This window comes from Sparus aurata, chromosome 11, assembly GCF_900880675.1.
Source record: "Sparus aurata chromosome 11, fSpaAur1.1, whole genome shotgun sequence".
Taxonomy (NCBI): Eukaryota; Metazoa; Chordata; class Actinopteri; order Spariformes; family Sparidae; genus Sparus; species Sparus aurata.
This window is the reverse complement of record NC_044197.1, coordinates 7,373,561-7,398,437: the sequence shown is the minus strand read 5'-3', so window position 1 is coordinate 7,398,437 and position 24,877 is coordinate 7,373,561. Positions and strand designations below refer to the sequence as shown.

Below are 24,877 nucleotides of genomic sequence, written 5' to 3'. Positions count from 1 at the left end.
AATGATTATTTGAGTTAACTTTTGAATGATTTCAACTAAGATTCTTACACACTGCCTCTTTAAAGGACAACACAATTTTTACTTTGTTTATATGTGGCGGACCCTGCCACCTTTCTAGCTTCAAACCGTGTTCTGGGACCTTAATTTCCTCAGAGAACAGCTTATTTATTAAGTTACAGAAAAATAAAAAATTCTGGGTTTATACTATTATCTCATTAATATAGTAAATATCGAAATTCAGAGTTTGTATTTGTTCTCCAAAACTACATGATGTCCCTTTAAGTGACTTTTTTTCTTTTCAAAATAAAACCTGCATGCTGAACATCACAGACTGTGTGTCCGCTAGATGACGCTGTTGCACCAACACTTTGTGCACCTTCTCACTCAGCAGTCTGCTTCCCAACCAATCTGATGCTTGTGATAATGAATGAAGCCTCAGGCTTGTACATTACAAAATCATCTTCTGAGATCAGGTGATCAATATTCGTCTCTGCTCTCTGTAATCACCACGTCACGGCTGGTTTTGTGACTGCGGCTTTCACACTGATCCAAACGTTTGAAGAACTTCTCCTGGGTGTCAGTGTGAATGTGTCACGTTGGAAAACGAGCCGCCCGGTTTCTCTTGTGAAAACGAACATGTCGTCTTGTCTGCAGCTCCTGCAGGAAGCTCCACCTGCAGCCGTGCATGCGTGAAAACCTGCAGCTCGGTGTCATGAGGAGAAACACCGGTCCACCTGGAGAGGAAACGGCAGCATCCTCTAAATCTAGATTGCATGGACCCCCCCTCCCTCCATCCCTCCATCAAGCCATAAATCTGGGGGCAATTCAGCTCGGAGACAGTCACTGACTCTTATCTTGGACAAATATTTGCTTCCTCCAGGAACAGACAACAACACCGATGCCTCAGTGGGAATTCCCACAGTTGATCAGCAACTTTGCACTTCATGGTGCCACAAAGATCCCCCCCCCCCCCAATCATCAAAGCCTCCCTGCAGATGTGCTGTATTATGGTGGTTTGTGCGCACACCCAGGCACCGGGGCCCGTGATAAAACTTGCCTACACATTTAGCCCCGAGGGTTGCGTGACTTCCACCAGGCGCTGCTGCCCAAAGTAATAATTTCCAGGGAGCATCAGAGTAAACAGTTAGGAAATACAAAAAAACAGTAAGAGGGGGGAACCCCGCTGTGTTGAGATTTATGCGCTTTGACATCTCACTGTCTGATTCATCAGCTGTGATTTAAAGTTTGAACATCAGCTCGGAACACAAAGACATTCAGGAGATTCCTTCCTCCAGATCTGCTCTCCTGGAGTCGATGCTCGGAGTTGAAGTGTTCGAGTCGATCTGTCTGGTCCCTGTTTAGTTTAGTTTTTCTGGGTTTTTTTTTCTTCTTCTCCCTCTCTCCTTGTGGCGTGCTGAAGCAGTGGGCTGGTTCTGTGTCTTGGAGTCTTCCTACGGAGAGCGCAGGGGGAAGAAAGTTCGCACCAGCTCTGCCTCCAATCCAGTGGAGGTTTCAATAGCAGCGGCGCGGCAGGGGAGGGACGCACTGCCAGAGCTCAGGATACCCACACACTCACTCACTCACTCACTCACTCTCTCACACACACACACACACACACACACACTCACTCACACACACACACTCCTGCCCACCAGAGACCAGTTAAATCCGCAAGAAAACTGCAAACACGCACCAGAGCAGCAGTCTGCCTAATCCGATTGATAGGCACCAGCACTGAGGGAACTACTGGACACCGCACAGGACCAAACTTTTCATTTTTCTTTTTTTTTTTTTCAGTCGCTTTTAGTTGTCAGACACTTTTTCTTTCTTTCTTTCTTTCTTTCTTTTTTTTTTTTTTTTGGTTTGAAAACCTTGGTGATATCAGAGTGGCTGAGAGAGAAAGCGAGAATCATCCTCCAGAGAAACTTCGCTGCGCCGCGTTATTCCTGAAGGTAAGAGACCGTATACAGATCCGTCTCCCCCCCCCCCCCAGCATGCTCGCTCCTCCCGGCGCGTCTCATCCAAAGCTCCCCTTTATCTTTTTCCAACTTTTTCTCGTGTTATTTCTTTTTTATTTTATTCTAAATGTGCATAAAAGCTCCATATAAATTCAGAGCCGGACTCCCATCGAGTTAAAGTGGTGCCTTTGAAACGTCTGCCAGAGAGGGGAAGAGAGGGGAAGAGAGGGGTTTTTGCGGTTTACAACTCCGGGAAGTTAAAAGTTTTCAAACGCATTTCAATCAAGACCGAACTCGCATGTTCTTTTGAGTCTCGTCTCATTTTGTGGACTGTATGCGTGCACGCGTGTGGAGCCGTCAAACTGGTGAACTTTGTGGAGAAATCCTCTCCGCTTTTGTGCCTCCTGAAGGGTTCCCATGCTCCCCGGGGGTGACACAGCAGCACCCAGTAAAAAAATAAAATAAATAAAAAATACGAGCCTGTGCGTTAAAACGCGCTGCTGTCACCATCACACACAATTTTCATTTTTGAGCAGTTCGGAGATGTGTTTTGGGGGGTTGCATTTACGCACCTGTGAGAAGCCCGGGACGCACAGAAGAGGAGCGAAGAATTCAGGTTTAAATGATTTTCCACTCATCAGATGTCTAAAAGTAAATGATTCAGGGCGGATTAATGACACTTCAGCTCATGTTGGGAGTTGTTTTTTCCCTTCAGACCCGTGTTTTTTTTTTTTTTTTTCTTTAATGAGAGACATTCCCTGAGTGGAGGATTTCTGAATAACTGTATTTAGCAGCCGGCTGAAGCCACACTGACTGACTGACTGCCTGCCTGCCTCCCTCCTCTCTCTCTCTCTCACTCTGTTACTTTCTCAGGAGAATGAATCATGAACACAAGAAAAAAAAAAAAAAAGAGTCTTTAAAATGGGAAGGTCTGCGTCGCATACCGTAACTAAACCGTGATTTGCATATGAAAACTCTCCGGCTGAAAGAATTCCGCCAGTGTTGCTGCAGCCGCCCCGCGTCCAGAGCGCGGTGACAGGCTGCGGTGTGTGTGTGTGTGTGTGTGTGTGTGTGCCGTCCCCTCCTCTCCGGTGTCACACATCCAGAGTCACTGGTGGAAGATTAAGGACAAGTTTTTATTTCCTTGTTAAATTATTCATCATATCCACACACACACACTCCCCCTTCTGCCTGCTCACACTCTTTTCCCCCCCCCTCCCTCCCTCCCTCCCCACCCCCCTCACAGGCGGTGCACATCCATTTTGCAAAAGCCCCCCATTATGCTCCCCTCAGATGGACAGACAGAAGCGGGGAGGCTCACACTTGCTGCTGAACGGGCTCCTTTTTCTGTGTCCCCATGCTTCCCCCGAGCTCAACCTAGCTGAGCATGATTGACTCATTTCCCACGATGCAGCCCCCCGACCCGGGCCTGCATGGTGCATGATGGGCAGTGGGTGGATGACTTTCCCATGGGGGAGCATTTTCCCTTCTAATCTTTAATCACCCTTGCAGCCACAATGCCAGCGCATCAGTCAGAGCCACCACCACCACCAACACCACCACCACTCCCTCCCTCCCTCCCTCACTCACTCCCCATCCTGAATGGGCCGACCTGACCCTCCTCATAGAGACATTCCAGGATGCAGCTCAGGCTAAATGCAAGCTCCAGAGATGTGGACTATAAAGAGGCAACGAGGGGAGGGGAACTGGGAATGGGGAAGGGAGGGTGAGAAGGGGAAAAAGGAAACTGGGCTCTCCTTCCCCATCTCTGCTATTGTGCCAGCTTTCGTGGTTCTGGTGATGTGGAGGGTTCAGAAACTCAAACTGTGAGGGATGTTGTGGATGGCGAGGAGACAGCTCCTGCGTGATAGTTCACACACACACACACACGCGCGCGTGGACACACACACGGCAGATACAAATCTCCGTCATTGGACCCGAGCCCTCGCCACAGGCTCAACCAATCCATTAATGAGCTGTTTAGCAGTCCAAAAACACCAGACCTGCTTTAGTTTGGCCTGCCTATTGCGCAGGTCCAGGTCCTGTGTGGTTCCATCGTTGGCTCGGAGCCCCCCCCTCCTCCCACCACCCCTCATATACACTCCACTCACTCCAATCCCCCCACATTGGCCCTGAAGTGACAGCGGTGATGGAGCTCGCTACCGAGGGCCCACCATAAATCTGCCTTCAAACTCCCTTAAAGAAAACACACAGAGGCTTCAGGTCCCCCGGCGGCGAGCGAGCGAGCGCTGCCTGCCAGGCGTCTTGTTGGGTGGAATCCGAAATGTCTCTTTATTTGTGTTGAAATTAAACTGTCTTTTTATTCCCCTCCCGTTCTGTTAATGAGCTCCATGTGGCAGCAGGCAGGAGGCTTATCCGTCCTGACAAGGAGCTGGAGGGGAGGAGGAGGAGGAGAGAGGGAGAGAGAGCGGTTAAACAAAGTGAGGAGAGAGGAGAGAGGGGAGAGGAGAGGAGAGAGGGGAGAGGGGAGGAGGAGGAGGAGAGAGGGAGAGAGAGCGGTTAAACAAAGTGAGGAGAGAGGAGAGAGGGGAGAGGAGAGAGGAGAGAGGGGAGGAGGAGGAGGAGAGAGGGAGAGAGAGCGGTTAAACAAAGTGAGGGGAGAGGAGAGAGGGGAGAGGAGAGAGGGGAGAGGAGAGAGGAGAGAGGGGAGAGGAGAGAGGGGAGAGGGGAGAGGAGTGAGGGGAGAGGAGAGGGGAGAGGGGAGAGGAGAGAGGAGTGAGGGGAGAGGAGAGAGGGGAGAGGGGAGGTCAGGAGCAGTTTGGTGCACACACATATATACATGCATGTGTCCTGCTCCACCTCCATGTGTGGAAAACAATGTGCTGATAATCAGTGTGGTCACACACACACACACACACACACACACACACACACAGGTGCCTGGATTGTTGCACGATAAATATTCGCTTTTTTGCTTTAATCACGAGTCGATCGTTAAATAATCTGGCTGGTTGATGGATGTCGGTGAGAGCGCCGCGTCCCTCGGGGAGATGTAAAACATAGTGTGAACATTTTGTTTTGGCTTCGCACACGATTTGCTTGTAATGACCCCCAATTAGAGCGAGGTCGAAGCTGTTAGGGCCGTAATTCAAATGAGGGGGATGACATTCCTCAGATCACACAGGAATGGAGAGACGGGTGCCGGGTCATTTTCTCGATACTGTACATGGGAAAATAAAATCAGCACTATTTCCTCCTTTTTCATGGAACCACTGCGGGCTGTGTTTGTCCTTTAAAGGGGCACTATGTAGTTTTGGAGAAGAAATTAACACTCAGAATTTTAATATCTACTGTATCAGTGAAATAATGATACAAACTCAGAATTATGTATTTTCTCCATAACTGAATAAACAAGCTGTCCTCAAAAGAAAACAGTTTGAAGCTGGAGAGGTGGCAGGGTCCGCCAAATAAACAGAGAAAAACAGCATAAAGCTGCGTTGTCTTTTGAGGTCAGGTTGTTTATTTAGTTTCTTTAGGCATAAAAAAAAATCAGTGAAGATCTTTCTCTTCCGATAAAAAATGTCTTCCTTCAAAACTACTCAGTGCGGCTTTAATCCCAATTCCACAGCTTCCACAGCTCGCCAATTAGAAAACGTGGGATGCTTTCCACCCCAGAGAGCGCTCAGCGCAATCCACTAAAAGTGAAACAAAAAGACTATGAATGTAAAAATAAGCTGATAAAAAGCACCAGCAAAAACAAAGTTGACACGATTGCGGGTGACCTTGCCTTGAAATTATCCCTTCCTCAAACTGCGATCATACATTCTTCCCCGTTCTAATTAAACATCGGGGTTTATTTGTTCCAGATGCAGAGCTTTTTTGATGTGTTATTTTGGTGAGGGAACTCTGTGGCATGAGAAATGGCGGCGGGGGCCCCCGCATGTAAAAGGCGGATCCGGCAGCAGCCCCGTGTGACCATGTTGACTCCGCGCTGGTCCGTGCAACCGCGCTGACCCCCGGACCAGCACCGCCGCTCTCATATTCAGACGTCATCTCGCTGCGATATATATACTGTCAATACAGCCTGAGTGGTTCGGTCGTGGGGTTTAAATCAGCTGGTGTCACATGTGAGGAGCACTCTGAAGGCACGCATCAAATGTGCTAATGACGGTGGTGATAAAACCCTTACTGTATGAGTGATAGCAGGCATTATGTGTGATGACATCAGCGTGGAGGACAGAGCCGGTCGGGGGCCCGGGGCCCTCAGTGTGTCTGCGAAGTGTTTGGGGGGGGATGTTGGAATGAAAGACAGCTCTGAACGGCTCTCTGTACATACCACCTCAGCGCTGTCTTGAGTATTAATAGACATGTCTTTGTTCCAAGTGACACGCTTCTGAAGTGGAATGAGACAAGCCGAGGCGATAAGGATCTCCTCTCTCTGTGTGAGTCAAACCTCAAAGTACCACTTAGGCGGCTTTCCTTCTGCTCTCTGAAGTTTTGGCGGTACGGCGGGAGGCTGGGCTCAGACAACGGCGGAGACGGAGACACTGACAGGAGCTGTCAAGGGCTTTTCCCCCCCTCGCTCATGTTCTTAGAGGAAGATAATGCAGAGATGAAGTCTGTACTGTGGAGGTTTGACTCTGAGTCCTCTGGTTCTACTTATCTGAGAAGAGCAAGCGAGGGAGGAGGAGGCAGCAGAGGGACGGAGAGCAGAGCGAAAAAAGGCTATATAGTTTGTGTACAAGTGTGAAAGGGAGCGCTTGTTGATGGAAAAAAAAAAAGTGTGATCGAGAGAAAAGAGGCAGACAAGGGAGGGCGAGTGGAGAGGGGGAGAGAGGGAGAGGGGTCATTAAAAGGACACCATCTCGCTTGCAGTAAATGGCAGTAAAGTATCTGGCTAATCTGCCATCATTACACTGATTAAATCACCAGGGATTTGCCGTTCCCATCAGCTGCAATCAATGGGGCAAAATCAATAGACAGGGGATACGTGAGAGGCACTCAGCCACGGTCAGCTGCACCCCGTCCCGAGCCACAGCTCCGTCTGTGCACTGCACCACTAAAGCATTTTTATACTAGCATCAATAAAACTTAAACGACACGGATTTAGGGGATTTTTTTCTTCTTATATTAAGCGTTTGATGGAAAAGCGCGGTTCCCTGGAGTTTTTTCGCAATGTCTTTTCCCCCTCACACGTCTGTGTTTGAACCTAATCCCCTCTTTTCCTCTCTGTGGCCGTGGCGATGCTCATTCACTCTCTTTTAGTCCTCATTGATTGACTCAAAGCTGCTGGTGTCTGCGCCGTCACACGGTTTTAGTGTTAAATGTTAATTAAGGGCTCAAACTAAAAAAGGAAGCGAAGGCAAGAAACACACATTTAAACACACAATAAAATATGTAGTGGAAAAAACAGAAAGAAAAAAAAGAGAGAAAGCTGCAGAGCCTCACTGAAAACACTGTTAACGTCCGCTGCCAAAGCCCGGCGTTGCCAAATGGAACTCATTAAGAACAGTTTTGTGTTTTAAGCTAATGCCAGATTGCAAAGGGAAAAAAGCCATTCAGAACTTCCATGGTAAAAATAGACATTTTTGGCCACAGCTTGACTGCTGTGAGCCACCAACACTGATTGATAATGTGCATTAAAGAAATAGAGTTATATGAGAGGATTGATACCAGCCTCATGTTTGTATGCTAAATATTAACTCATGTTAACATAGCATGAAGACTGGAAGAGCTAACCTGGCCTTGCCCAAAGTTAACAACACTCACCCATCAGCCCCTCTTTTCTTTGATCAAAAACGTATTTTCTGTTTTATTGGAAGTAAGAGTTTGACATTTTGGAATCAGTAATGTCTTTACATAAGCTAAATAAATGAAACCAGCCGTTAATTAGCTTAGCTTGATATAGCATATGCGCTAGAAACAAGGCAACAGCAACCCTTGCTGTGTCCAAAGGCTAAGACACAGCCAAGTTATGTTTCATTTTAAAAAAGTAGTTTAACATTTTGGAAAATAAGCTTTTTGGGTTTCTTGCTAAATGCTAGAGGAGAAAATGATGGCAGATGAAAACTATTCTGATGTCTAACCTGGCCTAGCCCAAAGTTAACAACATTCACCCACCAGCCCCTCTTTTCTTTGATCAAAAACTTATTTTTGGTTTGATTGGAAGTAAGAGTTTGACATTTTGGAATCAGTAATGTCTTTACATAAGCTAAATAAATGAAACCAGCAGTTTATTAGCTTAGCTTGACATAGCATACGCGCTAGAAACAAGGCAACATCTACCCTTGCTGTGTCCAAAGGCTAAGAAACAAAGTTATGTTTCATTTTAAAAAAGTAGTTTAACATTTTGAAAAAATAAGCTTTTTGGGTTTCTTGCTAAATGTTAGAGGAGAAAATGATGGCAGATGAAAACTATTCTGATGTCTGTAGATTAGCTAAATATTGACGAACAGTCGATTAGCTTAGCTTAACATAGCGCAAAGACCAGAAACAAGGCTAAAGTCTTTTGCCATCAAGTTATGCTAAATTGTAAATAGATACTTTGATATTTTAGAGATTATGCTTTCTTTCTGAGAGTAAGATGGCAAAATTGGTACCGCTTTCATATTTCATATCAAAACTGGACACAGGAGTTGATTAGCTTAGCCTAGCATAAAGACTGTAGGCAGGGGTAGCTCACACCATGAATTAACATGTTATATCTAATTTGTTTTAATCGCACAAGAAGTAAATGTAGAATGTGTTATAAAGTCGTGGTTTTAAGGAGGGTTGGATCTTTTACAGCTAAGCTAATCTAGCCTGCTGCTGGATGTAGCTTCGTATTGACTGCACTGACGTGACAGAGGAAAAAAAGCGTGTGTCCTAAACTAGTCCTCAAACATAACTCAATGTTTCCAGGATGCACCACACTATAAATGAGACATAATTTCCCTGTGTCTTCCAGAATGAGGCAGTGTAAAGGCTGGAGCGTGGTGGTGGTGGTGCTGCTGGCGCTGGGAGCTTTGGCGCAGAAGCTGCCCACGAGAGACGAAGGCCTCTTCCAGATGCAGATCAGAGACAAGTCGCTGTTCCACGACTCCTCCGTCATCCCGGACGGTGCTGAGATCAGCGGCTACCTGTTCAGGGACACTCCCAAAAGGTAAAACAAACAGTGCATGAATTACATAATAGTGCACGTACATAATCCTAGTGATTCAAACTGTCTGCACGTTGTTTTGAGCACAAAGAGGAGCCAACATCCACCTTCCGCTGCTGACTGAGCCGCAACAATCACCGGGGCAAACACTCACTCGCAGATGGCCACTTACTGTAAATAGATAGGAAACATCAGATGTTGCTCTGTAACATGATCTATTGTCTTGATGCGAAAAACTAAATAATAGATGAGAAAGTCGTGTTTGTGTAATTGAGTGTCTGTCAGCTCCGGGCGAGACAGCCCAAGGTCAGTGGCACAGTAATATCACGTTTGTGCCTCAGTCTCGGTCGGCTGGTGCGTTTACCCGACACATTATTTTGAATAACGTCAAAATTGTGATGAAGCAATGTCAATAGGAGTCCCCTTCAACCTGTCATTTTCCCCCAGGTACTACTTTGTGGTGGAGGAAGACAACACACCCCTGTCTGTGACTGTGACACCTTGCGACGCTCCTCTGGAGTGGAAACTCACCCTGCAGGAGCTGCCAGAAGAGGCCAGTGGAGAGGGATCAGGTATAATTGACATCAGAAAGCAGTGGAAGAGGTTAATGACACGTTATGTGGAAATATCACTATCCTCCACACACAATTAACCGAGGCAGTGATGTTAGGCTTTGTGTTTTGGTGGGTTTTAATTAAGTCACAGTCGTAGCGTCTAGTCTGACCACTTATGATGTCTGACTCGGCCCAGGCTGACGTCTGTAATTTTCAGAGGAGGGCTCCGCTCTACTGTAGTCGCCCCACTGAATCAAAGCCATTACATCCCTTTACTTAGGCTGTCTTGGTCTTCTTAAGGTAAATCCTTCTGTCTGTGTGTCTGTCTTCCTTCCTTCCTCTCTCCTCTTTTTCACTCTTCATTTTTCTGCCCCACACTTAAACTTTCTCCATCTGGAAGTCGTCCTTTTCAGCGCAGGAGATCCTGCCAGATGACCGACGCTGCGGTTCAGAGTGTAGATGTGTGATGTGAGCATATATTAGAATATGAATACACGAGCACCTGTGTCTGTGTCTGTGCTCCTGTCGGATCGGATATCACAGAATGATTTATTGGGTTGTCACACGGCTGTAGACGTGCACCTCGCCTCAAGAGAAAAGAATTCATCTGGAAAGTAGAAGAATTATAACAGATTTGGACCCATTACCGGTGTCATTACTTTTTTCGAGGCAGCTGGATGTGCAAGAAATCATGCGAGCTCGCGAAGCCTTCTCGCCGGGCTCGGAGCTTCGAGGACGGCCGACAGCGAGAGGAAGCGACTGCACGCTTGAAAACATCGGCGCCTCCTCGAGGGGTTAGCGTAGCTGCTAAAGCATCTGGTTTATCACAACTGGAGATTGTTCTTCATTGAAAGAAGAGCAAAAAAAAACAGAACTTAAGTCTTTTCTCAGTGGAAAGGATATTTTGGTTCTTGTCTCGACTAGCTTAAGACTTTGATTGACGAGCTGGCTCTGCTGGTGGTATTGCTCCCCTACTGTTGATCGGATCGCTTGAAGTTAGCCGTGATAGACGGAGGGTTTGTCCAATCACCTGCTGAGTATTTTTTTGAAAGTGGCTGCCCAGTTTCTCAGGGATACTTCCCAGATGGTTTTTGTAAGTCTGACATCACAAAGATGTGTCGGAGCAACAGCTCCACCAGTGAAAGTCTTCCTGTCTTCGCAGCTCTCTCTGCTGAACGTCTCTACTGGGAGTAGATCTTTGAGCATTAATTTTTAGTACACCGCTGAGCACACTCTCTGGTTGACAAACATAATATTATGCTTGGGCTGTTTCTCTCGCGTAGAAAGCTACAAGGCGCCTCTTTGTAGCGCGGCTTCCCCCTGGAAAGGCAGAGTGAATGCTGGCCTGTGATCTTTGGGGATGTTTGGACTGAAAACATGGCTGCCATGTGAGGGGCTAATCGTCCGTGAGGCTCGCGGAGCTTCATCATAAGCTCGCGGCGTCGACACGTTAAACATTTTTAGTAGGGGTGGAAATTATTTTTCATCAAAGCCAAAAATAAAGGAGGAGGAAAATACTGTAAAGGTCATGACAACAGATCTCTGTCAGAACTTGTAATATAAATTTGGATAGCGTGTCAGTCAGCGAGCTCATGTGGTGCCTATTTGTTTTTTGACTTCCAGGAGAGCCTGAACCTCTGGACCAGCAGAAACAGCAGGTGACCGTCGACGAGGGGACGGAGCTTTTCACCTACAAGGGTAACGACGTGGAGTCCTACGTGGCCACCAGCACGCCCTCTGGCCTCTACCAGCTGGAGCTCCTGTCCACGGAGAAAGACAGCAACTTCAAGGTGTACGCCACCACCACTCCAGAGTCTGACCAGCCCTACCCGGAGCTGCCCTATGACCCCCGTGTGGACGTGACCGCACTGGGCCGCACCACCATCACCCTGGCCTGGAAGCCGACGCCAACGGGCTCTCTGATGGGCCAGCCCGTCCAGTACTGCGTTGTGATCAACAAAGAGCACAATTTCAAGAGCATGTGTGCTGCCGAGGCTAAGATCAGCGCTGATGATGCCTTCATGCTGGCTCCAAAACCTGGCAGAGACTTCAGCCCGTTTGACTTTGCGCACTTTGGCTTTGTTCCCTCTGACATTGGTTTTGGCAAAGACCGAGGCCTCACGAGTAACAAGATTTCACGGGCGTACACAGCCAAGCCCAGAGCATTAGACATTCAGAAGGTGTGTATTGGCAATAAAAACATTTTCACCGTGTCAGACCTGAAGCCAGACACGCAGTACTACTTCGACGTGTTTGCTGTGAATTCCGCAACCAACACCAGCACAGCGTACGTGGGGACATTCGCCCGCACTAAAGAGGAGGCCCGTCAGAAGACAGTGGAGCTGAAGGACGGCAAAGTATCCGATGTGTTCATCAAGAGAAAGGGCAGCAAGTTTCTGCGGTTTGCTCCGGTGTCTTCCCATCAGAGGGTCACGCTCTTTGTCCACACGTGTCTGGACGCCGTGCAGGTGCAGGTGAGGCGCGACGGCAAGCTGCTGCTCTCCCAGAACGTGGAGGGGGTACGGCAGTTCCAGCTGCGGGGAAAGCCAAAAGCCAAGTATCTGATCCGCTTGCGGGGCAGCAGGAAAGGGGCCTCCACTTTGAAGGTGCTCGCCACCACACGACCCAGCAGCAAGCAGCCCTTCCCTTCGCTTCCGGAGGATACGCGCATCAAGGCCTTCGACAAGCTGCGCACCTGCTCCTCCGTCACCGTGGCCTGGCTGGGCACGCAGGACCGCAACAAATACTGCATTTACCGCAAGGAGGTGGCCGACAATTACGGCGAGGAGCAGCGACGCAGGGAACAAAACCAGTGTGCCGGGCCAGAGACCCGCAGGAAGTCAGAAAAGGTCCTGTGCAAGTACTTCCACAGCCCGAACCTGCAGAAAGCTGTGACCACAGAGACCATCACAGGTCTGGAGCCAGGAAAGACCTACCTGCTGGACGTTTACGTGGTGGGACACAGTGGTCACTCAGTGAAATACCAGAGCAAACTGGTGAAAACAAGGAAATACTGCTAAATGACTCTGCAAAGAATAAATCTATTATAAATATATATATTAAATAAGTTTATTTAACTCTAAGTGATATTCTACTAAGGAGTGTATACAGACTGACTACTCACACAGCGGATGGGCCTGTGGCAGTGACTGAACTGTTTGTAGAGAGAGATATCAACCTGTATATTTATGTTTACATTTCACCGAGCACCTCTGGGTGGCCCACAGCGCGAGGTGCTCCGTTACCGGGCGTGTCGTCTCGACATCAAGTTGCCACTGGGGAGGCAGAACTTCAAAGAAGATCATCTTTTTCATCTCGTACGTTTTCTTTGTCGCTTGCATGACATTTTTGCGTTTGTCTGTCATATTTGCGCGTTTCTTCAGTTTCCAAAATCACGCTGTACCGGAGGAGATGCAGTCGCATTGTATAGATCTCTCACTGCATATTCACGACATGTATTGAGGAGGAATTTAAATTATTTTATACTTTTGGTCTCTCTTTTTGATTGTCTGTTTTTATTGATGACAATAATAACTGTTACGAGGAAAAATTCCAGTTCCACGAGGAAGTTGTCGTAGTCCAGACATTCCCCTTATGTATCTCAGCCAGTGTTTGCTCTAGAGCCCATCTTGTAAATGTGTTCTGTGCTGGAGATCTGTGTTATTATCACTGTATCGCTGTGTGTGTGTGTGTGTCACATGTACAGAGTTGTCCTGCCAATATTCATGTACATAAACACTAAATATAGAACAAGTAATCCCTCTGTCACCCTGGGTGTCATGTTCTTTTGCCAAGCAGTTAACATCACAGCCGTGGCTCCGAGATGAAAGCGAGCATGGCGCATTGTGTTTATGGACTCGGGACACTTAAAGTAGGGTCGCATAAGCAGAATTTGATACTTCATCAGATCAGAAACGATAACGTGGTACTAAAAGTGATTTGTGACCAGTAAAGCTCAACGGAGGATGAATTATTTGCTGGAAATAACTTTTAAGACTTCTTTTCCAAGTTGGTGGCTGAGCTCCACTGGAAACATATCACCTCTTGACCATCGCCTGCCATCAAACCAGTGTGTCACTGACCTACATTCTCGTGGATGTGCAGTAATAAATCGGTGCATCTGAGCACACATATGAGTGCATTTCTTTGACTCTGTTGAAGAACCATTCGTGAGGTTTTAAAAAAAACAAACAACACATAAAAGCACATTGAAGTCGGAGCAAAAATATAGTTTTAGCGTTTGAGCGTGTGTTGTAGTCCAGGGAGAACAGACCATCTGCTTCACATGGTCATCTCTGTAAAAACACTGACTCTGGTGCTGCCGCCCTGTTCACTGATCTCCTTGATGAAGAAATTCAAACGTGGCCCCACAGGATGTGGTCGACAAGGAAATTTTGATTTTGTTCATGAAGTTATTAGATATTGATGGGTGAAGAACAGGCCTGATAAAATTCAGATTTCTGACCTAGGATACAGCGACTAATAGTCTCATCACTCTGACCAGGATTTGATGACATAATTATAAAATTAATTAATAAATATTACAAGTAATTTTATGTTATCTTCAATTTATGTTAGTTTGTGTGACTAAATACCTTAATCCTCATTTCTCATTTGCAAATCAAACATTGTAAGCTATTAAATACATAATTACCACTCATTTTAATACATTCAGGTTTTGCTTGGTCTGTTTATATCTGTTAGCAAATGTCAAATTATAACGTGAAAAGTTTATAGTTATAACAACATTCATGTTATGATAAGATTTTTCATGTTATTACGACAAAATAATCACATTAACAAGACATTTTTCTTGCTAGAACAATATAATATCTTGTCCTGAGATAAAAACTTAACGTGTGTTATAATGTGAAGCCTTATAACAATGTATCAGCAGATGAAATGCTTCAAGATATATTAAGATAAAAAAGCTTCATGTTTTAATGTGATATAAAATATATTGCGATAACGTGAAAAACATCTTATTATAACACAACATTTTTCAGGTTATAACATAATACTGATCCATTGTTCTTTTTCTGGCGTGGCGTCAATTAGCTTTTGCAGAACATAACTGACTCTGTACTCGGTCAGTTTCCTGACTTTGTAATATTCTTATTCTGCGACACTAAGCCCGTGTTTTATAGCATGTCACAGATAAATATTTAACACAGTATGTTTACTTTTTGTATTGTTTTGAGAATGTTGGCTTATGAGTGGGTTAATAACGTCAGTAAACAAATTCCGTACAAATCAGCCTCACAGCAACAGCCTAACATTAGCTAACATTAGCCACCATAAGCTACTAGCTGTACCAAACCAAGTGTGATTGTAGCAGTGAAACCTGTATTAAAGTGATGTCATTTTATTGTTTAGGAATAAAACATTAATGGGAGAACAAGATATTCTACTTTGAAAGTTGCATAGTCTTACTAGAAATAATACACTTGGCATTATTGGCACAGTTTGGCACTCAAATATTTTCTTTAAATTAATCCAGGGGGGGCCAACCAGTCAGAGACTAAGAGCCAAAGTTTTAACTGTGTTACTGCAAAGAGCCACATCATACACGCACACACAGAACTCTGCTCAGCCAGATTTACTGTCAATGTCACACACCAACATGGTAATGACAGAAATGGACTCCTACAGAAGTAAGACCACAGGCCAGTCATTTTCAACAATGAACATTGCGTGCACTGTCTCACACACACAAACTCTCAGTTCAACCACGTCCACAAAGAAAAATAAAACAATTTACAATAGCGTTTTTCTCTTACTAAGCATGTTGCTTAGTGGGACTTCTGGCATTCCTTGCCTCGAACAATCCTCTTCAAATCTGGCTTGTATTCTGTTTTTGCGACTCGAAGCAATTTTTTCACATGTGTGTCAGTCAGTACAGACCGATGCTTTGATTTCACATGTTTCAGGGTAGAAAACACAGACTCGCAGACGTATGTTGACCCAAACATTGACAGTATCTTGAGCGCAGCCCGTTGGACAGTGGGGTACTTTTTTTAAATGGCACACTTTTCCAGAACTCAATGGTCCCTTCCCTTAAAGAAGGTTTCAGTTGGCCCTCCTCACAAAGATCGATCATCTCCAACTCAGCCGCAACCTCATCTGTGACTAGCGGGGCTTTCAAACAGTCCGTCTTCACATTAAAAAGGTCGACGAGGAACGTAATCTATGGCCTTTTCAGTTGTAGATCACGGAAACAGGTCAAAACCGGTGTTGCTTATCTTGCTGTTAGCTTATTCAGGGCGGTGCTGAGCGGGCAGTTTTATGTTGCATCCACACCAAAGGCAATTGCGAACACGCATACACATACACATTGAAAAAAACCCACAAACACAAAATTCGATATGAATGTAAGAGCCGCGGGTTAGCCAGGCCTGAATTAATCTATTAAAAGAATATCTAGCAGATGATATTGAACATGCTGCCACCTTTGCAGCAATCTTCCTGCTCACCTACCCTCATTTAAGTGTGCGCACTTAAAAAAAACAGACTCAAAATTTGGGAGAATTGGGTGACTTGCAATGCTATTTAACCATTAGACAGAGTTAACCACATGTAAGCAAAGAGAAAAGCCAGACACACATCAGTGAACATATCCACACGTTCCAATTAAGAGCAGTCTCAGGTGGATGGAAATGCTCTCTCTTTTGTGGCCAAGAAAAGGCAGCTGTTGCTCTTGGATTGCCATGTTTCCATCGCGACCCTGATTCTGGGTAGCTGCACTCCAGTTCATCGCCACAGCTCACTGTCAATCACGAGCTCATGGTCGGAGGAAATGCAGGGCAGCTCCACCTGGCTTCCATTAACCTGCCATTGCCCTGGAATAATGCGGAGGAGCTTCCAGAGAGCTGTGGGAGCGTCACGGATATCCCTGTAAAACGCCACTAATAAAAGCGGGCCCAGCTCTGCTCTAATGTTATCGTGCACGTGTGAATAAGATCCGCCGTGAAGTCCTTTAAAAGAGTCTCCTGCTCTCCGGTCAGCTCAAGAGGTCTGAGGATGGAAAAAATGTACAGACACGTCTATTTTACAAGCACGCTTCTGGAGAGCTCCTCACAAACACTCACGCAAACATACATATACAGAGAAACCTCTATCCGCGAGCTAACCATCTGCAGGGCTGCCCGTGTTTATCTTCTGCGTGGTAATGAGCACAGGGCTTTGATGTATGAGTTTTGTATATATGTGAGTACACGGAGCAGGGTAAGGAGTGGAGACAGACATGAAGAGCTCGGGTAAGTGGTGTAGTAATCACGGCGGCGCACGGAAGACCTGGCTCTGATTCCTGGTTTGGCTAGTTTGACTTTGACTCATGTGAGCTGTCAGTTAAAACCAGTCCGAGCAATCTCATAAAATCTCAATTGTCTGCTGTGGTTGAATAACTTGCAGGGTCAGAAAAGAAGTTGAGTGTTATACATTTCACAATGAACACTAGACCCCTGTTTTTTGAAAAAGGCAGATTTGTCTGGTCTAATAGGGTCTTAAACAGTTCAACATTTTGGGATGTATTCACTTTCTTGCCAGTAATGAGATGAAAAGTTTTCTACCACTCTCATATGGCAAAAATAAAGCAACAACCTCTATATAAACTTAACATAGAGGCTGGAAACATGGGGCCCGGCTCTGCCTGAAGATAACCAAATCTGCCTGCTAGCATCAATAAAGATCATGAATAAACATATTTTAAAGAGGTCATAATATGCTTGTGAGGTTTTTGTGTGTTATTTAGCATTTTGGTGCATGTAAAAGGTCTGCAAAGTGAAAAAGCCCACAGGGAGTTACTCTCTCTCCCACTGCTCCTGCACGGCCTGAAACACCTGGTTTGGAGTCGAGCCTTTACTTCCGTAACTTATGTGAGTCACAATGTAACAGGCTTTATATAAATATAAACATCTATCTATATGTATTATAAAACATACCCAATCAGTCAGCAGACACACAGTTGCTACTGCTGTAGCAGCGTTATTTTAGATCACACTACCTTAAACAACATGACCCGCCTTACTCTGCCTCTGATTGGCTACATCCTGCCTGTTAAGTAATGCACATGTGCAGCTCTCATCAGAGATTGAACAGAGGCGATATTTCTCACTCTGCAGCTGAAACGGAGCGTTGACGACAAAGTGTGAACAGGGGTGGTGAAGCATAAAGCACCATATGAGAAAAATAAAGTGTCTGTAATTCTGTCAATGATGCAGCAGCTAGCCAATCAATGAAGTGACTTATGAATGTCATTAGTAAAGGAATAGTTTTATGAAATATACTTACTCACTTTCTTTTTGACAGTGGGGTAAAAAGACTAATAGCACAGCATGTTCATATGTGAGGACTCATTTAGCTTAGCTTAGCATAAAGACTTAAAATAGGCAGACACAGCACTCTGAAGCTCCCTTGCTGAGTGTTTAAATTTTAAGGGTTATATGTGCTGGTAGACGGATTAGTCTCTTCCTACAGAGCCAAGTTGTATCCTACGCCTTCCATTCTTTATGCTAAGCTAAACTAACCTTCTCCTGATATTAAATCCACAATTCACAGACAGATATCATCTTCTCATCTAAATCGTGGTGAGAATGCATGCAAGGGTATTTCCCAAAATCTCAAACTATTCGTAGTGTTATGAACCTCACGCTGCCAGTTTGACCGAAGAAGTTGTAGAGAACTGTAAAAACAATAGCTTTTGGTGAAACTGAACACGATTTTGTGTAAATAATGTCACAAATGTGCTTCATAAACTTGCAGCACTTCTTATTTATAGCAACAGTGGAACTCCCACCACCAGCGTCCTTTATGAAGGAGTTTAGAAAGTTGGCATTCGGGATGTTTTGTGTATGTGTGTGTGTGTGAAAGCCCTTGCTGCCCAACTTAGAGGTGAGTGACACTTTTGGACAGAGATCGTGAAAAGGGAGGACAGGCTCGAACAGAATCCAAACAGAGACCGACAGCAAACAGACGGACCTGCTGTGGGGGCTTTGAGAGTAACTCCTATGGCAGAGTAAAGCAGTGAAACATTGTTGTGTGTAAAAAGCTCAGTGTTGAATGAAGGGCTGCTGCCATCTCTGGGGTTGGTACTATACTGGAGAGCAGTTAAATCAAATGATTCGGCCCTACACTGCTGCCACTGTCTTGGAAATCTCCAAAGTAAACAGTGTGAAATGAAATTATGGCGCTTCGAAATCTCACACACTCATTCAGAGAGGGAGCCCCAGCTGCGAGGTAAAAAAGAGTCGGCCGTGATGAAAATGATTCCACTTCAGCGGCTCCGGGGATAGATCATTGTTAAGGGCTCGGGTCCAAACCAGCTCTACATAACTCTGATTTAGCAGAGGGCCAGGCAGAAATCGGAGGCTTCCTTCCAAACCCATCCTGACCGAGAGCCCATTCCCAGGAAGGGTGGAGAGGGACCAGTGGCCCTTGGGCATTGCCCGTCTCAGCCGATCTCCATTAGGATAACTCAAGTAGTGAAAAAAAACAATCACTGGCTCCTTCCATTTAATCCCACTGGATATTTTACTGTAATGTTAGTTTTATCATCGCACACAGATATGAGCAGTACTGTACACATGATATTGACATTTAGGGATCCTTGGATGTGGATTCTCTTACGGCTCCGAGCTGCACTTGATTCTCTCTCCGAGTGTGTGTGGGTGTCTATTTGTGTGCAAGCATTAGCCGTGTGCACATGAAAAGCCTTGTGTGTTTGTGTGTTTGTGTACTCACTGCCATCGCGCCACTCTCTGCGTAGGGGTGGTCCCCCCGCTCTCTTGTGCTCATGAAATCACTTCTAAGTGCCTGTAATTTCTCACGCTTCATCAGTACTGTAATTTCAAAAGGCTGCCTCTGAAGACCCTCCTTTAGTGGCAACCCGGGGTTGTCAAATGAAAACATCATTTATCCAGTGACCTCGGCGCTTCAGGAAATGGTTTGCTGGCTATTCAGCGACAGCCTTGAAATAGGGAGCTGTGGTGAGGGACTGCGGGGGTTTGTGAAACATGAAACAAAAGGTGGTCTGGCCCCTCAATCTACAGTATCAGGTTTGAGAGATTTGAGAAAAATGCACACATCCATTTGGAAAATCTTGTATGGAACCATTTGTATGTTTGCCAAATTGAGGTTTTCCTCCAGTGAAAATATTTACTTAGAAAAAAAAGAAACTCAAAGTATTTATTTCAATGCAATCCTTTCCTTCACCATGTCCTAAATGTGGTTTCTGTAGTTTTTGGCCCTCGGAGATTCAACTGGCAGTCCAGCCACTGAGTGGCTCAGTTCCATGGCTGGGCACTTTCAGGTCTAAAGTCTTGGTCCTGAGGGATTCATGATTCAAATTTCTTTGTTTAGTTAGAAAAAAAACAACAAATCTTTATCACGGTAGATCTTCAGGTTCTCAATGCATCTTTGTCTGCGAGGGCTGCTTTGCTCATGTGTAGGCTTTGTCATCACTTCATGAGGCCATTCATGGGAAGCTTCTTTCACTCAGACATGTCTGCATTAGTCAGAACTGATGAAAGACGTTTGGGAACAAAGACTTTATGATTTGCGCTCCCACCGCATTAAGTAGTCAGACTTTAGAATAATAGAGCTGGTGATGATTTTAAAGGTTTTAAGATCTTACTTATAGTGTGCTCAGAGTCAAAGGGGATGCTGTCGATTAGTGTTGGTGGATCGCACAGAGACTTAATGATCTTTAGCTGTGATGACGAGACTCTCTGAATGACAATGTCAGTCTGTCAGTTAGCTCGTCTTTAGTTGAGACTGAAATATCTCAATGAATATCGGATAGATTGCCATGAAATTCGGTAAAGACAATTGCGATCCCCCTCAGGCTGCATTTTAACATCTTTATCGATTTCCTTGACATTTCATTGAGTTGATTAGTTGAATACTTTGGTTTATGCCATCATGCTAAACTAATAAAGCTAAATATTTTCAATACTAAACAATAGATTTATATTAGAACTATATTCTGAATCCATGATGGTTCCTCTTCTGGTAAAACAGATAGCACACAGATGTTGGCATTGATGTGGTATGATGAGTGTTTGCCAATTGGGAATACTTTGGCGAAACATCCGCAATTGGTTGAAATAGCAATTAGCAAACCCTCCCCAAACCACGTCTTTTTCAATGTAACTTGTGCTGACATCTGCAAGACATATGTGTACTATTGAGGGAACTGATGCCTGGAGAATATGCAAAAAAAGGTCTAATTTCCAGGTTTAGCTTAGCATTAGCTTTTAGGGTTGAAGGTCATTTTTTTCACTGTAGTCGAGTTGTTTCTGGGCGAAACTGGAAGCGATACTGAGCAGTGGTACTCTATTAACCAAAATAGCCAAACATTATACCAGGAACATCAACATGCTAGCATAGTTTTAGTGAACATTTTAGGTTGCCAACGTTAGCATTTTGCTCAAAACACCGACAAAACCTCACAGAACTGCTAGCATGGCTGCCGACTCTCAGTCACAGCTGAATCCCGTCCAACTGCAGACTTCTTTGGATCACACAGACTCTCTAAGATTAAAATCACAATAAAGTCTTCATTGATAACTAGCTCAAACCACAGGATTGTGTTGAGATTGCCCCAGATCAAACATGTGATGCCCCAGCTCGCCTTTACCTCAGAGTCTCAGCACTGAGCGAAAAGTCTTAATCCCCCACACCCGACAAAAGGTAGTGAGTCATCTGTGCAGACCAGCACAGACTGTCCATGATCTTAAAATGGCCGTATAGGGATTATCATCTTACTCTCTATCATCTTATTATGGGTCCCCGGCATTCGCAGAAGAGCTCCGAGTGTGCGTTTCTTTGTGCCTTTTGTGCAGGTGTTGGAGATCAGAGCTGGTGGGGATAACCCTGGGATCTCAGTGAAAGCTGAGTGAAAGTTAATGGGATGGAGGGTCCTCAGAGGGCAGGCAGGAAAAAAAGGGGTCGTGACATTTAATCGTCCTGCCCTGACAGGCCAAGGCCCTGACAGAGAGGTCAGGGGGGACAGAAATGGACCAGGGAGGACATGGGTGGGGCAGACGCACACAAAGGCCCTCTCAGAGCAGTGATCAGGCCTGTCACCCAATAAGTCTCTCCTATGGCTTAACTCTCTGAAAGACACCTGGAACATGACTCCAGGCCTCTGTTGACACCATCACAACTACAATACAGACCTAGGGGAAAAAAAAAAAAAAATCCCCATCGAGCGACATGTTTACCCCGACTGTAAACCCTTTAAAACAGTAAAGTTTGACAAAACAGTCGAGCACCAGCTCATTGACTCTGGGGTAAACATGTACATCGTGTTTGAGTCACTGCTGTGATTCTCAACCAACGCCGGTCGTCTGCACCAATCACGCGGCACACTGGCTGAGAGCCGCAACACAACAGGAAGGCAGCGGCATAAACACGAGCTACGAACACAGTAAACAAAACCGACATAACACTGACACACTGCTGATTAAAGAGGGAAGACGTTTGCTGAAGAGGTGTTCAAAAAACAGAACACACACAAACAGTCGGTGATTAGAGATGATGCTAATCTCTGCGCCGGGTGAAAGTCAACAAATCAAGGTGAGATATAAAAAGAACATAATGTAGGTAATGTGAGGTCTGGTTGCACTTTCACACAAGTGTATCCAACAGTTCTGTTTTTCAGTATACTTGAAACCACATCCACAGCTCAGCTTAGTCATCTGGCTTTACTTTGGGAACTTTTATTTTGAAATCTCACGTTTTTTTAAGCTTGAATCTATCTTCTCAGCCTCAACGGCTAACTGTGCAAGCCTACTCTGAGTCCACGAGTCCATTTGAATAAAGAATATATTAAAATAAGTTGACAAAAATCCCCAATTCAGGTACATATCCAAAGCTGGGGGTAATTTTACAACTTCTTGGAGAAAAAATAGTTGTTACGGATAAAAATATAGAACTAATGTGGCAATAATCATTATGTAATAGACAGACATTACATAAGATACATAATCCTTCAAAGATCTAAAAAGAACATTGAAAAACATGAACGTTAAAATGTAACTGTAAAAATGATGTGAACATTTTAAAGCTACATTATGTAGAGATTCGTAACTCGAGCGATTTGGTGCCCATACCTTTTCTTACTTTAATACAACTGTCGTAAATGCAAATCCTGGGTTTCTGTAACAATTCGTCTGATGAAATGTAACGTTACGCGCTACAATATACAAAACACGTCAGTCAACAACAACAATGTGCACAAGCCTCGCACACAACTCAGAACAGTAACAGCATGCCAAGCTAACGTTACCTGGACAAGACACCTGGATGTAAACTACAGCTGGCAAAACTGCTGTTGAAATGGGCAACGATCCTAACACAGCCAAACATCAATCAAGCGCAACAACAAATTGAATTTAGCATGCAAGCTAATGTTACATACTATTAAACAGTCTAGCTCTGCGTCTGTCATGCAGCCTTTTGCAGTCCAAAGCTCCTTTGACATTTGGACAAACACCAACACTCGCCGGTGCTGCTCTAAACAGAATCAGCTAGCAGAGCTAACTTGCAGCTACAGTACGCAGCAGTTAGGTTGCTTTCAGGAAACTCCGTAAATCCTAGAGAGTTGAGGCAGAGCAACCAGAAAACGTTTTCTGCAGTAAGTTTGGGAACAGACTTGTATGGTGTAAATACCAGCACTGTGCAAGTAGTAATCATATAATCAATACGGTACCAGTCATCATTACCAGAACTGGTATGATCATACTCCTGATTTCTGTTTGAGCCCGGAGGCTTCAGGCCAGAGGAACCATCCGTCCCAGCAGCCTTTCACTGTTGGTAAATTGTGGTTTCTGGCGCGCTACGCCGACTGTTTTAAGCTGAAAGGGTCAGTCATACCTCTGGTCTGCTGCCTGTTAGTTCAGTGCGGTTTCTGAATTACAGACAACAAAACTCAAGCCAAAACACACATCCATTACAATATTCTGAGGTTTGTTAGAGGTTAATGGTGAATGAAGAAAAAGGATGGGGAGTGTGTTTTCTGAGCCATGGGAAAAGCATGTGTATCGGCATAGTGTGGATAATGTCGCTCATGCAACAATTTACTGTGTAACAACCTTTAAAGGTGCAGTTTATAAGAGTTTTAGCTGCAAATACAAAAGTGGACTAAAAATGATCAACAGATCGTGGTTTTGGGGTTACGCAGATGTATTATGTTAAGGAGATGTAAGTTATCATTCTCATATCCCAATCCAAAGATCCTATGCTAGTGGTCAAAGCACCTACACTCCCCCCGTTCCCCTAGCTCATCGCACGAACAGCTAACTGCACTGCTAAATGAGCTAACTAGCTAATGGCAGCTACAGTTTTTAGTTACTCTGGTAATGTGCTGCCCCCTATTTGTTTGTCCCTTTCTTGTCAACTATTGAACCTATCCCAAAGTTTTTCATAACTGATTATCGGCTTGATATATTTTTAAGAAAAGAAAGTTAAAATTAACAGATTCAAGCTTCTTAAATTTGAATATTTTCTGGTTTCTTGTCTTTTCTATGACAGTTAACTGAATGTGTTTCTTTTCAGTGCAATATCTAGATCACATGAACTGCAATTATGTAAACGTGTCACAAAGCAGTGTTTAATTTACATTTTTTCAGAGATGCTCTGGCCTACAAAGCTTGTTATCCAGACATTATAAAACAGAGATCGGGAGACACCACACTAGTTTTTCAATGACAATGAAAATTGTGATGTAAAATCTAATCATCCATAATAATCATCCTGAAAAAATCACTTTCCACTCACTTTGTTTTTTGTAGATATCTTTTTTCTATATATTTTTTAAATTTAAATGTATACGTATTTGTCTGACTTTATTCCTTGTACTTGATGCATCTTAAACTGTTGTAACAAGTGAATTTCCCCATTGTGGGATAGATAAAGTCTATCCAGTGTAATCTAATCATGAATTATATTACAATAGCTGTCCAGAAATAATTGCAATATCACTTTTTGGCCATATTGTGCAGCCTTACACTAGAAGTTTACATAGAAGGTGGAGGCTCACAGAGTATAAATAAAGATTTCAAACAGCTCTCAGGTGAAAGTTTTTATGTTTTTTATAATATTTTTGTGGGGATATATTATTCACAAATTTAAAACGATGCATTGTGAGTTCGAACAGTCGTGAAGAGCAGCAGCTGTCCATGTATTTGCAGTGTGTGCACAGTGTGAGCAGCCTGACTGAACACTGCAGCAGAGGGAAAGGTAGCTTCTGGTTACAAACTTTGGAC

The 24,877-nt window shown here is 44.6% G+C and overlaps 1 protein-coding gene across 1 annotated transcript; it reads left to right on the top strand.

Moving 5' to 3' along the window:
* The first annotated feature begins 1,451 nt into the window (after positions 1 to 1,451).
* ndnf (neuron-derived neurotrophic factor) lies at positions 1,452 to 13,379 on the top strand. Its single transcript, XM_030434586.1, has 4 exons — positions 1,452 to 1,952; positions 8,866 to 9,060; positions 9,505 to 9,629; positions 11,235 to 13,379. The coding sequence occupies exons 2-4, from the start codon at positions 8,867 to 8,869 to the stop codon at positions 12,629 to 12,631; spliced, it is 1,716 nt and encodes a 571-aa protein (XP_030290446.1). The 5' UTR covers positions 1,452 to 1,952; position 8,866; the 3' UTR covers positions 12,632 to 13,379.
* The last annotated feature ends 11,498 nt before the right edge of the window (positions 13,380 to 24,877 follow it).

Excerpts from the sequence above, each read along its gene's own strand:
- ndnf (XM_030434586.1), top strand. The coding sequence starts at position 8,867 with ATGAGGCAGTGTAAAGGCTGGAGCGTGGTGGTGGTGGTGCTGCTGGCG. Across the intron at positions 9,061-9,504 it reads TTCAGGGACACTCCCAAAAG|GTACTACTTTGTGGTGGAGG; the intron begins GTAAAACAAACA and ends ATTTTCCCCCAG. Across the intron at positions 9,630-11,234 it reads GGCCAGTGGAGAGGGATCAG|GAGAGCCTGAACCTCTGGAC; the intron begins GTATAATTGACA and ends TTTGACTTCCAG.